Here is a 17,338-nt window from a genome sequence, read left to right as displayed (position 1 = left end):
TTCTTTGATAAGTACGAAATGATGTATGAAGTGAAAACCGACATCAACACACAGTGGCAGGAAGTACGTGATAGGAAATTCACCGTTCCCATAACTGCTGAGGGGGTTTCATCCCAGACACGCTGGTTTTTGTCATTACCAACATGGCCATCAAAGAAAAATGGTATTAATGAAGAAAGATGAGAACTACCTTTATGTTCTCAGGTGGTCGACAGGTTCACAGGAGAAGCTGGTCAGGCATGAAGGAGAGAAAGGAAACCTACACAACTGAGAATAAAAATTATTTTCTTATGCAATAAATCAAAGAAACAAAGTAGGCCCCAGAAAGTATTAAAAAGTCAAACTGCAGGCAATCCTAGGGTGATATAAGGCGAAGAGAAATGGGCCCATCGTGGGTATGATGGAGTTTATAAAGACTCAACAGGGGCTCCTGGGGGGCTCAGTCAGTTAAGCGACCGGCTTCGGCTCAGGTCATGATCTCGCAGTTTGTGAGTTCAAGCCCCACGTCGGGCTCGCTGCCATCAGCACAGAGCCCGCTTCGGATTCTCTGTCCCCTTCTCTCTGCCCCTCCCCTGCTTGCACTCTTTCAGAAAGGAATAAACAATTTTTTAAAATTAAAAAAAAAAAAAAGATGCAACAAAGTTGTGCCCTGTTAGGAAATGATGACAGATGAATCCAGAAAATACCAAAATTAAATGGGTAGGTTCTTTTTGGGGGGCGGGGGGAAAGAATCCAAGATGGAAAGCTGAAAGCTGGCCAGGTTGGGAACACGGTGGCCCAAGGGCTGTCTGGTTGTCATTCACCTCCTCTGCAGGCCTCCAGGGTAGATCGCTGTAAGGAATCTCCTTTTAGATCAAAAGACAGACTGACAGAGACACGCACACAGACACACCCACTCACACGCCAACTAACCAAGACTCTTAAGCCTACTTACGTATTCCCCAAGTTCAGAATTAACACTGCGGGAAACATGCAGAGGACAATTCTAATGTTTTTGTTTAAAATTTTATTGAAACCCCCTGTCACCCCCTTTCAGCTCCCTAAGTGAAAGTGCATGCAAAGTCCAAGCCTGGAGGTATTCTTTTTAAACTATTTCTTAAATCCCTGGAAATGTGATTTTTAAAACTTGGGGGGAAAGTGAAGCTAGGACAGGGTATACTAAGGACCCATTTTACTTGCCTGCTTCCTTGTTTATTCACGAGCAGGGCTGGACTCAGAAACCCTTCAATGAAATGGGAAACATGTCTGCAGTGGAATAATGCTTAATACAGACTTCCTCCAGCCTCATGACAGGTAAAGGAACTGTTTCAGTGAGGCGAAAAAAGAGCTTAGAAAATTTGGCATCAAGAGGAGGAGAGCTTCCTAAGTTGTTAGGAGAACCTGACAGGTTATCCATAGATTCCAAGTGTTTGGTTAATGCATTTAGGTAAAGAGCATCAGAGTCTCTTCAAGTGCCTTCTACTTCTGTCATCAGTTTCCTCTTTTGACATCTCCCTTCAATGTCCTCCTGAGGAATCTGCAAGGCCACTTTCCTTGCCTGTGTCTGGGAGGAACTGGCCAGGAGAGCTAAGAGTTTTCAGCATCATTTTTCACCTATATCTAGTTGGAGGTATGTGTGTTTAGGGGCTGGGGATGGTTAATGGAAAAATAACAAATGCCTTAGCACCCTTTAATGTCTTTCTACAGTTCACCCTTAGAGCAAGTCCTAAGCAAATGACCAATAGTCATTCCTCATTCAGGCCACTAATTTTTTTTTTTTACATAAATTTAGAAAAGATTATCCAAAGGTATTTCACACTGAATAAATCTGGAATGCACTCAGTTCAAATATTTGGCAAGAACGTTATCAGCTACCGTTCATGATGCCCTGTTGTGAATTAGAGTATGAAAACAGAACTTTGCTTAATTGGCAAGTGGTTGATAGCTGTCCACTCTCTGTAGAAGTGCATCAGAATATCCAGGGGAGTAATACCTGAAAAAGAAAGTTTTCTATTAGATACTTGCGAAAGGATTCATCACAGTAGGCACAAAAGAGTCAATGTAAGATATTTATCTAAACTAATTCTATCAGTGAAACCTCAACTATACCCTGAATAATTAAGCTCCAGTAATGCTTTGTGTGTAAGATGAGGGACTGTGAAGGAAGAAAACACCAACTCACAAGACTGGAGGGCTATTAGTGCACAGAACTATTTTCAGAGCAAGATACCTGGATCCAGTGATAGCATCTTCTTATAGAGACTGTTATTATGTTAAATGATTGATGTTACCTGAGTGAGGACAGCTAATAGGTTTTTTCACAAGTTACACAATACAGTCTGTCGTTACTGATCATTGTCTGCATTCGGATTGCCTTACAGGTTATTCTCACTGTATGTTTTAATCAGATACGGTGACCCATAAAGACAAAAATTTCTGGGTTTATAATTCACATTAAAGAACTATTTAATAAATGGTTTACAAATATCCTATCATACATACTTAGGAAATCGGTCATCTTCATTGATTTGGGGCATCTGTAGTACTAAAGTTTATATTTACCAATTGAACATTTTGTAAAATACATACTATAAAAGTATTAAATATATTGATTAATGCATTATGGTATGCTTCGTATCTGTGGAAAGAATTTACGTGCACATAAAAGTACGTAAAATAAAATTTGGCAGGCATTCTAGAATAACCAGATTAAAAAAAAATAAGTAAATGTAATTCAAAACTTTCCAAAACACTCAAAATAATTAAACCTCCTAAGGTGTTCTCTCCAGATAAAATCTGGTGTTCAAGATTTGCTTTGTCCTCGTTATCTTCTATCTTCAGAGGCGTGACTTAAAAACTCACAATTTATATTACACTAATTTCTTCTACAATTTGTCCAGTTAAGGTGGACAAGACAGAACAGTATTTTCTCAACAGTGTATTTATAGGCATAGTTAAACAGACACATGCATACATAAAAGATTATCCTCAAAAATGTTTCTTCTCTCAAGGCATCCTGGCCTTGAAAAAAATTGTCCTTCAACAGTGGGTCTCTTGGAAGTACTCTTACACTGGGGAAGTCACAACTGTTTCTGAGTTAGTCACACATTTTAAAACAGGCCTCACCTTCCTAGGCCTGATAAATGGGTCAGACACAAGATAGGTACTTTTTATATTAATGGTAAGAAGTAGATTTAGAAAACCAAAACTTAAAAAATGGTGCTGTTTCATATGGTAGCCACTAGCTACATGTGGCTATCGAGCATTAGAAATATGGCTGGTGTGGGGCACCTGGGTGGCTCCGTCGGTTAAGCATCCAACTCTTGATTTCGGCTCAGGTCGTGATCTCATGAATCGAGATCTCATGGTTCTGAGATCAGGCCCCACATTGGACTCTGCATTGAGCATGGAGCCTGCTTGGGATTCTCTTTCTCCCTGTGTCTCTGTCCCCCACCCCCTCCCCTGCTTGCTCATGGGCACGCATGCTCTTTCTCTTACTCTGTCTCAAAATAAGTAAAGAAACTTTTAAAAAATATGGCTAGCATGACTGAGGACCTGAATTTTTATATTTAATCGTAAAAGCTGATACTCCAGTTATTTTAGGTGAAACTTTTAGGTGTCTTTGAAACAACTTATGAATCTACTTTTTCAACTGTAAGCTTTATATAATCTAAATACAGCTAAGTACATCTAGTAAGATTTAGCATCTGAATTGAGATGCACTGGAAGTGATAAAATAACCCGCCAGATTTCAAAAACTTAGCATGAAAAATGAAATAGCTCATTCATAATTTTTTATATTGATTATAATTTTTATAATTTTTATATTGATTATAATATAGTCTAGTCTAGGCAAACATCCTGAAGACAGAGGAGTTCCAAAAATACCTTCCTGCGGTGGAATGGGCCAGGATTAGAACTCAGGCCTTCCAACATCTAGCCCTGAGCTGCTTCCTTCTCATCCCACCAACTACCTTCATTAGAGATTTTTAAGTACGGCAGTACGAAACAAATGCTTAGGCTAATAACAGCTGGAAGAACGTATCCATTGATAATCTGTATCATAAGGAATAATTAGTTCTAAAATAGTCACCCAATGATTCTTGAGAATTATACGATTACAAAAATAAAACCATTCCGAGTTTATATTTGTCCATCTTCATAGACAATGTTTCAAAAATTTCTACAAAACACCTTTAAGTTCTATAGAACCTAATTCTTTACAAAATATAACAAACATGAAGAAGCTAATTAGAATTCTTCATGGTAATTAGCCAATTTTTAAAAATGTTTGAGAGGGAGAATGCAGGCTGGGGAGGGGCAGAGAGAGGGGGATAGAGAGAAAAACCCAAGCAGGCTCCACGCTCAGTATGGACAGAGCCCGATGCGGGGCCGAATCCCACAACCACGAGATCACGTCCCGAGCCAAAATCAAGAGTTGGATGCTTAACCAACTGAGCCACCCAGGTGCCCCGATAATTGCCTAATTTTTAAAATGGAATCCCAGATCACAGATTTGAGGTTAATATTGTGAGGTTAAAATTTTACAATGGTATTATAAGCTAAATAGAATGGGAGGTTAAAATTTTATGGTGGTATTTTGACAAAGCACCAGATTACATTCTAATATGACAGAGTTTTCATTTTCCCTTAGTGCTCTGGAAAGTGATTCCGGAAAGGAGTAAAAAGAAGACTGCTATTCAAGAAAGTACCTTACTTTTGGTTAATTCTAATAGGTCATTCCATTCTGGGCCCTTTAGTTTCTTTTTTCCTTCATCTTTCTATAATTTTGTTTATGTATTCAGTACAACACCCAGTGCTCATCAAAAGTGCCCTCCTTAGTACCCATCGCCCATCTAGCCCATCTCCCACCCACCTCCCTCCATCAACCCTCAGTTTGTTCTGTCGTTAAGAGTCTCTTATGGTTAGGGGTGCCTGGGTGGCTCAGTCGGTTGAGCGACTGACTTCGGCTCAGGTCATGATCTCACAGTTTGTGAGCTCAAGCCCGCATTGGGCTCTGTGTTGACAGCTCGGAGCTTCAGACTCTGTCTGCCCTTCTCTCTCTGCCCCTCCCCTCCTTGTGCTCTGTCTCTGTCTCTCAAAAATAAATAAATGTAATTAAAAAAAAAAAAAGAGTCTCTTGTGGTTTGTTTCCCTCTCTTCTCTCCCCCCACCTTCCCATATGTTCATCTGTTTTGTTTCTTAAATTCCACATGAGTGAAATCGTATGGTATTTGTTTTCGCTTAGCATGATAAATTCTAGCTCCATCCACGTCATTGCAAATGGCAAGATTTCATTCTTTTTGATGGCTGAGTAATATTCCATTGCATATTACCACCATACACCACATCTTCTTTATCCAAAACTTAAAGAATGTATGCAAATTATTTTTATTTTCTTTTCCTGGTAAAAGATATTCATATTTCATTCATTTAATGGTTACACACATATTTTGTTTGTTATATTAGCTTTTTGTATATTATTTTATTTGTATATTATATATAGTAGAGATACATTTATGATATACTACTCCTTTGATATACTTTTTTAAATAGTAATATTTTTAAAGCTAGCTTACTGGAACTCTTTTAGTCAAGCAGTCATAAAGCTCACAAAAGTACCTAAATTGTACCCCTGGAAAGAACTTACTGGAAGAATATATATGAAAAGAAGACAAATTTTAATCTTAAAATTATTTTGTGATTTTACAATGAGTGTTACCACATATTGATATTAAATAGGAGGAAGTATATTAAACATTGGTTTAAACATTGCAAATTTATATTCTCTAATATTAAGTAGAGAAAATAAGAAATGAAAGTGGGATTAGACAAATACAGATAAATGTGTAGACAGATATTAGACAAATACAGATAAATACAGATAAACATTCTTGAATGTTTATGGGCATTTTTCAAAACTCAGTTGTTTAAATCATTCTATCTTTTCTTGGTAACTTTGCTCGTATTTATTTTGGTATTAGTGGTATAGTACTTTCGACTTAAAAGGACTGAGGCTTAGGTTTAATGCTCTACAAATCAATCTTATTAAAACGATTAATCTTGAAGAGAACTAACTGCTACATTACTATGAGGCACCTGCAAATCACAAACATGATTTTTTTTTCAAATATAGATAGCAACTTTCTTTTTACCACTCAACATCTCTTTCCTATTTGTTAGACTCCTATTAATATAAATGTGAGCCTGAGGCAGCAAAATAATATGCAGGAAACCATGAAAATCAACATCCATAGGCCCTTTCTAAATCAAGTTCACATTAAAGACTGTTAATTTAACTTGGACTCTGCATTTGGGTGCTCTTTAATATAAAGCATGTGTTAGTATAGATATGTCTCAAATGACATTCCAGTTTGACTTGGAGATGTGTGTGTGTCAATCAGAACATTATTAAATTTGAGGGGGGAAAAGAGATCAAGGTAGAATTAAAGGTACACGTTGGTCTTATGTAGTATTTCCAAGACCACGTGTTGACACGGTGGATATAAAATCCAGACCTCAAAACAGAAAGCCCACATTATAATTTTGAACTTCTCAAAGTCCGTTTTTCCCACCTTACTATCTCCTCCGGGTAACAGCTGTTAATACTGTTGATGTATTCTTGGAGCAGAGAGCCGGGTCCTGCCTTTATCTCTTGAACCTTTTTCAGTCCACCACTTGTTACAAAAAGTCGTCGAGCTTTGCTGTCATGTGGCAGTACCTTGAAAAGTCAAGCACGTAAAATTGTCAGCTTTCCTTTTCCAAGTGGGATTATTGCTAGTGAAAAGAAAGAATACAGCTGAGGAAATGTAAAAGAGAATTTATGTGCAATATATCTGGAACATAATGAACCTAAGTTTGCTGCCGGTTAGAAGTAAAATGTAGTCTTTTTAGAAATGTATCAGTTCCTAGGAGTCTAGTGCTCTGGTATCGTTTGCTTAAGAAGACACAGGGGCACCTGGGTGGCTCAGTCGGTTAAGCGTCCGACTCTTGACTTCAGTCCAGGTCATGATCTCACGGTTTGTGAGTTCAAGCCCCACAGCGCAGGATCTGCTTGGGGTTCTCTCTCTCTCTTTCTCTCTCCCTCTCTCGCTCTCAAAAGTAAACAGATAAACTTAAAAAAGAAAAGAACACAAAATTCTGCCTGAAGCAAATACTCCCAAAGGCACATTTTTGTAAGAGTATATGCTATGTGGTACTTGTCTTTATTTTAACGTCCACAAATCCCATTGGCTTAGTGGATTTTGAACTCAGTTTTATTTTGAACTCAGTTCAGGTCAGTCTTCATTTTCTTAGCAAGTTCAATAAAACCAGAATACCTCACTCAGTCGCCTTCAAGACTAGACCCTAAAATAAAACGTTCAGAGATCATGTCAGCTGTTCCTTCTCAAGAGCTGATGACTCTGTAGATGGGCCACTCAGCAACCCACTCCCTTCCCCTTTTAGTTGATCAAAATCGCTGCTCAGTTTCTTAACCTAGTACCCGGGGCGGGGGGGACGGATTTGGCTTATTTTTTAGAAGCGGAAGCAGAACATAAGTGTTGGACACACACAACCATATCCCGAGGAATGTGAAACCTTCTACTGTCCAGTGACTCAGGTGCTTGAGGGTCAGCCAAGCTGTTGGAGATCATGGAAGACAGAGAGAGAACTGAAGGCTGTTAAAAGATAGTATTGTCTCTCAGATGAATACCTTAAACTAGACCTAAGCAGGTACAGGACCTAGTTTAAAAGTTGTAACAATGTATAGTTTTCGTTCCTCATTGTTTGGAGAAATCTAGTATGCGAAGAGTAGTACCTCCTTTACGTTAGCTTTATAACCATTCAGAGGAATTTGGCCCCCATCTATGTGCATTAGTTTATGAAAGTCAACCTTAAGCACTTCTGTGTTTTATTTCTTAAAAAATCGTGTGGTTTTCAGTGGCAGGAGGGGGGGGTGAGTGTTTAATATGTGCCTGAGATTAAGCTAAACTCTTTACGTATAACATCTCATTTAATCTTTACAATGACCTTATAAAACAGGAACTCTTATTACCCCCTGTTTTATGGGTAAGCCTACTAAGGTTTAGGGAGGTCAAGAGTTTGCTAAAGATATTACAGCTGGTAAATGGGAAATCCGGGCCCTCCAGCTCCAGAGCCTGAGCTCATAACCACTCTGGGATGCTACTTCCAGAGACCCCGTTTTCTTAAATGAAATCTCCTGAGCACCATTTAATCGGTTCTTTACAGCCTGAGTTACCATCCTGGCCATCGATGGCCGTGGGAACACCATCATTCTTTCTCGGCCTTTGCTAGCAGCAGTCAGTCAGTCCTGCTGGCTAAGCCCACGTCCAGCAGCTTGACCTTTCTACCTTACTGCTTTTAATCTGCCATGATCTAAGAAATATGGTGGCTGTATTTGTTAAAACCGTTCGTAAAATGAGTCAATAAACTCTAAATGACGCTCTGAAAGCATCTCCAGAAGAGTGCACGGACTTTGTCATACGTGGCTCAGAGACCTTTTTATTTTTCTTTAGAAGATCTTTGCGGTGTTCCCAGATGAGTGAGACCAACAGACACCAGGATAATTGCTAAATTACCTATCACTATAAACTGTCTGTATTATGGGGTTTTTATATGTTGACGTACTGTCTTCTCCTCAAGAACACTAAAAAGGACAGTAGAGGCTGTGAGGAAAATGTGAAGGAGGAAGTATGAATTATTTGTGTGTGAATCTTTTTTAACTTATGTGAATGTTATTAACCTGTGTTGCCTTCCCTGTCGCGATAGTCAGTGAGAACTAAGGAGTAAAGCCCTGCCCCCATCTCTCGGAAGGAGACATTGACCCAACGGGGGGAAAAAGAAATTAACAAGCCATTGAAATGTTCTTCCCCCACTTTCCGAAAAGAGAGCATCTCTTACCTTACTGAACTGTCCAACCACGTGCTTCAGGATATTGGGGGGCGCATCATACAGAAACGGCTCAAGGGCCGGTAAATAGGTGCATTTTTGCAGGATACTCTTTATGGCTTTCTTACTCTATTGAAATGCAAAGCAAAATACAGACCAAAGTAATAATCAAAGCTTGACCAAAATTCATGGCTCATGTTCCTAGAATTTGAAAATACAGTGAATTTCCAGTCCAACCTGCAGGTGTTTCATTGTTTAAGATGGGCGTCAGAAAAATTTCTATCTAGAAAATTTTTGGGGGGGTTTCACCTACCTGCCGGTTGCCTTCATGTTAAATTTTAGAATGTGCGGTGTATTACTGATCTCTTAAAATAACCTATGAGCAAAGTAAAATTAAGCATACAGCTATAGACTCTAAATTAATATGTATTATATCTTATTCGTGTAAAACTTTGTATATGTTAAGCCATGAGAGCACCAATATGTCCTATTCCTTCCAACCAACAAGTAGAAAACACTCAGTTCATTGTAGAAAGTCATTATCAAACATTCTGTGTTCTCTAAAAGGTTTCATGACTTCTAGGTATATAGTCAGAAAGGTTCTATGTGCATAATTCAGTGAACATTCGCAGATGTGAAACTGCCCCATTCACAAAGATCGACCCGACCATACGGGAGAGGTCCCCTCAGCAGCAGGGAGGGTATTATCCACAAGCTCAAGAACAGGTACTTCCCCCCTGTCCCCAGCACTTTGTATTTCACAGTGACACAAGTGTGGCTGAAGAAGGGTCCTGATGTGACTGTAGCGCATCCCTGAGGCCACCTCTAAGGCCACGGCTGGTTGTGATTCTGTTTCCTTGTATTAAAGCCTGCCCCCTTCACTTCGGAAGGCTCCCCAGTCAGGTTGGCCCACAGCTGTTTCCCCCTGGAATCCCACACCTGCTTGTATGTGGTTTTGTGCTTCCTTCCTCCGATCACGCATTCCCTCTCAGGCCTTAGCCAACCTGGTCTTCTGCGATCCTACTACTGAATGTTTAACAGTGCTTTTGAAATGTCAAGGAGCGTTCTGATTCTCACATCATGAATTTTACAATTGGCAAAATTGTAAACTCAGGAAAAACTTTCATCACATTTGTGCTATCAGTAAAGGCCCTGTTAATTTTATGGTTTCCCAGAACCCCGGGCTAAGCAGTTCTGCATAATTTCTCTCTCCATACGTTTGTCCTCAAACGTTGTTTCATAAACTAGATGAAATAAAGCAAGGAAGGTAAGAAATGCAACCCAACTTTCTTCCACAAGTAAGTTGGGACTAAACTTTCAGTCCCCGACACACCTCGTTATATCTTTGTGAGCCGTCTTAGGATCATGGTGACCTTAGCAGGCTGACAAATTTAACTTAACCGCTACTGGTGATAAGGTCTACTAATTGTGTAACACAGATCACAACCATGGTGATATACTATCGAGTTATTAACTGAGAATTCTAGAAAAGAGTCTAATGATCCTAGAAATTCACTGAACTTTACTATCCTTTGTCAAGAAGTATACTTGATTTATGACTCCATACTTCTAGAAAGTATATTAATTAATATTTTATTAACTTGTCAATTTCTGGGCTTTAGATTTTTTTAACAACCCTTATTGAAATATAACATATACCGTAAATTCACTCATTTTAAGTACATAATTCAGTGGATTTTTAGTAAATTTACAGAGCGGTACAACTCTCACCACAACCTAATTTTTAGAACATCTTTATCATCCCAGCAAGGAACTTCATTCCATTTGTAGTGACTCCCCCACCAGCCCTGGGCAACTTCTAACCTACTTCCTGTCTATAAATTTTATTTTTCTGGACAATTCATGTAAGTGGAATCATAAAATCTGTGAACTTCGGAGTCTGGTGTCTTCCACTAAGTGTAATGTTTTTGGGGTTCATCCATGTGATAGCATTACTATTTCGAGAAATTGCCAGACTGGTTTTCAATGTGACTGCAACATTTTACATTTCCACCAGTAATGTAAGAAGGTTCGAAGGTTCGAGACTCTCCAAATAATGATCGACACTTGGTACTGTATTATTAATTGTAGCCGTTCTTGTGGGTGTGAATTAATAGCTCATTATGGTTTTGACTTGCATTTCTGTAGTGACTAATGAGGTTGAACGTTGTTTCACATACTGATTGGTCATTTGTTGGTAAAACGTTTATTCAGATCTTTTGCCCATTGTTTAAGTGGGTCATTTGTCTTCTTATTTTTGAGTTGTAAGAGCCCTTTATGTATTTTGAATACAGGTATTTTCTTGAATGTATTATTTGCAAGTTACTTTTTCAAGTCTGTGGCTTGTTTTTTTTTTTTTTTTTAATTTTCTTAATGGTGTCTTTGAAAGCGTACAAGCTTTCTATTTTGATAAAAACCACAAGATGAATGTTTTTGTTTATCACTTGTGTTTAGGTGTCATTTCTAAGAAATTAATGTCTAAACCAAGGTTTCTTCTAAGAGTTTTGTACTCTTATATGTAGATCTATGATCCATTTTTTAGTTAATTCTGGTATATGGTATGAGATAGGGGTCCAAATTAATATTTTATGTTTGAGGATATAATAATTGTCTCAGTGCCATTTGCTGAAAAGACTTAATCCTTTTCACATTAAATTGCCTTGGAACCTTTGTGAAAAATCAATTGGCCGTAAAAGGGTCTATTTCAGATTTTCAGAATTCAGTCACATTGATATATGTACCATATATCTTGATTACCATACTATCTTGATTGTTGTAGCTTTGTAGTAAGTTTTCAAATTGGGCAGTATAAGTCTCTTTACAAGATTGTTTTGACTAGTCTGGTCCTTTGCATTTCCATATGAATTTTAGGATCAGTTTCTCAAGTTCAGGGGAGAGGGGAAGCCAGTTGGGATTATGACAGAGATTGTATTGAATATATAGATCAATTTGGGCAGTGTTTCCATCTGAACAATATCGAATCTTCCAGTGCATGAACATGGAAGGTCTCTCTCCATTTATTCCGACCTTCTTTAACTTTTTTCAGCAACGTTTGGTAGTTTTCAGTGTAGAAATCTATACTTCTCTTATTAAATTTATGCCTAAGTATTTTATTCTTTTTGATACTACTGTGAATGAAACTATTGTCTTAATTTCATATATTTTTAAGTTTATTTATAATCCCTATACCCATCGTGGACCTTGAACCCATGACCCCGAGATCAACAGTCGCCCGCTCCACCGACTGAGTCAGCTAGGCACCCTCATATTTAAATTGTTTATTACCAGCATATGAACCTATGATATATTTTAATATACTGATTTTATATCTGGTGATCTTGAACTCTTACTCGTTCTAGTATTTGTGTGTGTGTGTGTGTGTGTGTGTGTGTGTGTGTGTGTGTGTATTCCTTAGGATTTTCTACTCACAAGATCATGTCATATGTTGGGTTTAAAATTGATTAGCCTTTAGAAAATATGCCTAATGGGGGTACCTGGGTGGCTCAGTCAGTTAAGCGCCCGACTTCGGCTCAGGTCATGATCTCATAGCTCATGAGTTCGAGCCCTGCATCGGGCTCTGTGCTGACAGCTCAGAGCCTGGAGCCTGCTTCGGATTCTGTGTATCCCTCTCTCTCTGCCCCTCCCCCATTCACACTCTGTCTCTCTCTCCACTTCAAAAATAAATTTTAAAAAAAATTTAAAAAGATTAAAAAAGAAAATATGCCTTATGTTTGGTTATTTATGGCAGTGAACAAAATAAAATAGTTCTTACAACTTCATACTCTGAATTATAGAGAATGTATATGGTGTAAACAAACTTTTATTTCAGTAAATCAAGTAATTTATTACTTTGAAATAATACTAGATTATGGATTTTTCTAATTGTCACAGCATTTAGTAGCTAGTGTTTGTCCTTAAATATACATAATATATGATGATATCAGAGAAGGAGTCATGAACTATTTAGGGCAACTTGGGTTTGAGCCAGGTTTTCCTATAAAGTAGCATACCATGTACAGGTCTATATTCATTCATTTTTCTGTCATCTCTAAAAGCTGACTCTGTCCACATTAATAAAAACTATTGTAAAACCCACAGTAAGCGACTAGCAATACTATTTTTTTAATCTCTTCACAACACACATAAGAATAGTAATTAACAAGATGAAATTGTCAATACTTGATACGACTTCAATTGTTTTTCACAGAAAACAAAAGAAATAACAAAAATTATTGTTGCTCTCCTTAATGGATGATCATTAATGAAAACTGCCTAAAATGAATAATGTTTCTTATTCAAAAATTAATTTTGTTCTGAAAGCACTGTAGCCCAAAGAGTCACAGTTATTAAAAGGAAGGGGGAACATAAATCTTCATGACCTTGTGTTAGGCAAAGTCTTTTTAGACTGGGCTCCAAAAGGGCGAGCAACAACAGAAAAAACAAACTGAACCCCATTAAAACACTGTCAATAAACTGATGACCACCCATAGAATGGAAGAAAATACTTGTCAATCATACATCTGATAAGAATTTGTATTTGACATATATAAAGAACTCCTACTTAGTAATAAAAAGGTAACAGCCCAAATTAAAAATGGGCCAAGTGTCTGATTAGACATTTCTCCAAAGAAGATATACAAATGGCCAATAAGCACATCAAAAGATTTTTCAGCATCATTAGCCATCAGGGAAATGCAGATCAAAACCACACTGAGATACCAATTCACACCTACCAGGAGAGCTATAATGAAGAAACAAAGGTAATAACCAGTCTCAACAAGAATGGGGAAAAATTGGAACCCCATACACTGCTGGTGGGAATATAGGAAATGGTGCGGCCACATTGGAAGGCAGTTGGCCGTTCCTCAAAGTGTTAAAAAGAGTTATGATATGACCTCGCAGATGCCACTCCTAGGTTTATACCCAAGAGAAATGAAAACATACATCCACACACAAACTTGTACAATATGTTCACAGCAGCATTATTCATGATAATAAAAGAGTAGAAGCAACCCAAATGTCCATTAACTGGTGAATGGGTAAACAACATGTAGTATGGTGATGCAATGGAATATTATTTGACAATGAAAAGGAACGAAATATTGGTATGTGCTACAATATGGATGAACCTTGAAAGTTACGCTAAGAGACAGGAAGCCAGGCACCAAAGACCACATACAATGTATGATTCCATTAAAATTTTTTTAACGTTTACTTATTATTGAGAGACAGAGAGAGACAGAGCATGAACATGGGAGGGACAGTGAGAGGGGGAAGACAGAATCCGAAGAAGGCTCCAGGCCCTGAGCTGTCAGCAGCACAGAGCCCGACGCCGGGCTCGAACTCACAAACAGCGAGGTCATGACCTGAGCCAAAGTCGGATGCTTAACCGACTGAGCCACCCAGGCGCCCCTGTGTAATTCCATTTAAATGAAGTGTCCAGAAGAGGCAAATCTCCAAAGACAGAAAGTCAATTAATGGTTTGCCTGGAGCTAAGCAGGGAGGGTATGGAGTGGCTGCTAAGGGGGGGAATGAAAACGTTCTAAAATTCGATTGTGGGGACGACTGCATCTGTGAATGTACTAAAACCATTGAACTGTATACTTTAAGTGGGTGAATTATATGGCATATGAACTATATTTCAATAAAGCTGCTAAAAAACAGAGACGACTGTGATGGGAAGAACACAATAATTAAGTCATGTTAGAAATACTTTCATAACGAAGGTCATCGAATGAACCTACTCAGATGCCAACCTAAGATGGACCATTTCAGTATGATGCCCCTAAATCAAAACAAATGAAAAGGCAACTGTGTGAATAGTTTCAAAATGTATGTAGGTGAGCTTGTTAGATAAAAGTTAGATTTTTTTTTTTCAGCTTTTAATAAGGCATTTGAAATAACTTAGGTGCAGGCAGATAGAAGGCTCTGTGTGAAAACATGCGAGCAATTCCAAGGGACTGCTCCTTGGTTCTCCTGGATCAGAACCAATTAGAGAATGCTTACAGAAGCTGACCTGCCTTTGGGACAAAATGAACTTCAACGTGGCCTTTAATGTGAAAGCTGCCACAGAGTAACAAATGAGAAATACCATCAGACGGTTCCTAAAGCTCTTGGATACATTTTTCCCTACTGAGATAATGTCAAATCAAACAGACTTGGACTTTCATTGTAAAGCCCTTAAAACAACCAAGGTTAGAATCCAAGAAACCTTGGGGAAGCAGAAATAATAACCAAGTCCCTACAATAAGAAAATATTTGGATGGACTTAAAAAGCCTTGGAAAGATTGCTGACAGGATAATGATTGATAAAGATCGCACTTTTTAATTTAATACCCACTGTATTTCCTGAAAATAAATATTGTATCAGACATAGACAAAAGGAACCTTAACTTCTATTAGTAAACCTGAATGTTTGAATAAAACTAATTTTGTTAAACTTACACACAATAAAAACAATCTTATTTCAAAAGGTGAAGTTCTCAAACTTATTTTACTCTAGTGATATTTATACAACCTAACATGATAACGATTCATTAAAAACCAAGTTATATAAACTTAGTAGCGTATAAAAAGTATACAGTGCTAAGACACTATTTATAAGGGTTTCTCAAACTATAATTACTCTTGACTCCGCGATTAATTATTCAGTCTATAGCTAACATATGCCTTTATTTCTAAAACTTAAAGGAAAATATTATTATATTATCTTATAAATAATAATTTATAAATTATAATATAAATATATATTAATATATAATATATACATATATAAATAAATAATATAATTTATAAATAAATAAATTATATTATTTTATTATTATGTTATTACATATCGGGCACAGCTTGTACCTGTGGAGACCCTGCTAGGGGAGGCCGTAGTCTTTGGACCGCTAGAGGTCAGGGTGGGAAGGGTAAGAAATGAGGAGGGAGGTGGGGGGGAGGGGGGAGTGGAGGTGCGAATGAGAGAAAAGAGGGAGGAAGAAAAGGTAAGCATGGTGATGGGTTAAAAAAAATATGAGGCAAAAAGAGAACTACATACATAAGTTGAAATGATACATATGTAAATCAGCTGTACTTGGACAACTCAAAACTGGAAAGGCGATTGTGGTTTCTCACCAGAAAGCCAAAGAATCACAGACCTGTTAGCCAGGGAAAGGCCTGGGCATATTGTCAGTCTTCCTCTCTACCAAGCACTGCCAGCCAGCATCCACTCGACACTGGAGAAATGTAAGGGAAGCCCTGAATCTATTAAATCATTGCTGTGATCTGGAAAGTCTTACAAAAATTGAAAAACTGTTAGTCTTAGAAGTAAACTTCCCTCGATGAATCTGTAGTGAAATAACGTGTAAATATAACCAAACAAACATAAATTCACTTTTATAAGTTTATAAAGCCAACAAGTGATTCTGTAACTTTCAGAACCCCTCAGCTGTATAGTTCAAGTAAATTTCCTGCCTTGTTACACCATCTAAAGTTGCTTCAGCAAACATGCTTTCCGATTTGTTAATTTATTGTTTTAACTAAAATTTAAATGGAATTTAACTTACTATCATTAGTTTATTTTGAATTATTATCTTTTCTGTGCACTTTCCTCAGTCCAAGTCAATTCTGCAAACTGCTTTCAGAAAAGTATAGGGACTATCCTGGGAAACATTTTTTCTTTCTTTGAAATTCTAAAACTATTAAACAACCCATCCTAATGAAACTCATGTTTTGTGAATCTTTCTAGTAGCTGGTAATATTTTTTCAGAAAGCTTGTCTTTTTTAAAAAATACTTGATTTAGGGCACGTGGGCGGCTCAGTTGGTTAAGTGTCCAACTTTGGCTCAGGTCATGATCTCACAGTTTGTGGGTTTGAGCCCCGCAACAGACTCTGTGCTGACAGCTCGGAGCCTGGAGCCTGCTTCGGATTCTGTGTCTCCCTCTCTCTCTCTCAAAAAAAAAAAAAAAATTAGAAAAAAAATTAAAAAAAAATTTTAATGCATGATATATAAATGTTTAACTTAGTGCATCTTATGGACATTTTTCTTTTAAGGAACAAACATAAAACATATAATTAAAAGATCAAGCAGACTTGGAGTTAGAAGAGGTAGATCATGGCTCCAGGAATACCCTCTGACCACTTGTATTATACCTTTGGAAAGCACCTTAAATTCTTTTAGACTCAATTTTTTTTTAAATTTTTTTTTTCTCAACGTTTTTATTTATTTTTGGGACAGAGAGAGACAGGGCATGAACGGGGGAGGGGCAGAGAGAGAGGGAGACACAGACTCGGAAACAAGCTCCAGGCTCCGAGCCATCAGCCCAGAGCCCGACGCGGGGCTCGAACTTACGGACCGCGAGATCGTGACCTGGCTGAAGTCGGACGCTCAACCGACTGCGCCACCCAGGCGCCCCGAGACTCAATTTTTTAATGTTAACCGGACCAAAGTTCTAACCAATTCCACCTCCAGAATCCTATTATTCAA

General features: G+C 37.9%; 1 protein-coding gene across 4 annotated transcripts in view; it reads right to left on the bottom strand.

Moving 5' to 3' along the window:
- Positions 1-989: 989 nt before the first annotated feature.
- The window catches only part of SPAG6 (sperm associated antigen 6), a 66,896-nt gene continuing 50,547 nt past the window's right edge, over positions 990-17,338 (bottom strand). For 3 of the 4 annotated variants that reach the window (XM_003988147.5, XM_019834047.3, XM_019834046.2), the window contains 3 exons: positions 8,881-8,997; positions 6,555-6,700; positions 990-1,972 (listed from right to left, as the gene is read on the bottom strand). In XM_003988147.5, the coding sequence (XP_003988196.1) occupies positions 1,903-1,972; positions 6,555-6,700; positions 8,881-8,997 (333 nt within the window). In that variant the 3' untranslated portion in view covers positions 990-1,902. The remainder of the gene's footprint in view (positions 1,973-6,554; positions 6,701-8,880; positions 8,998-17,338) is intronic. The other variant, XM_023256422.2, reaches the window with a different exon arrangement.

This window comes from Felis catus, chromosome B4 (assembly GCF_018350175.1).
Source record: "Felis catus isolate Fca126 chromosome B4, F.catus_Fca126_mat1.0, whole genome shotgun sequence".
Classification (NCBI taxonomy): domain Eukaryota; kingdom Metazoa; phylum Chordata; class Mammalia; order Carnivora; family Felidae; genus Felis; species Felis catus.
This window is presented reverse-complemented; position numbering and strand designations above follow the sequence as displayed.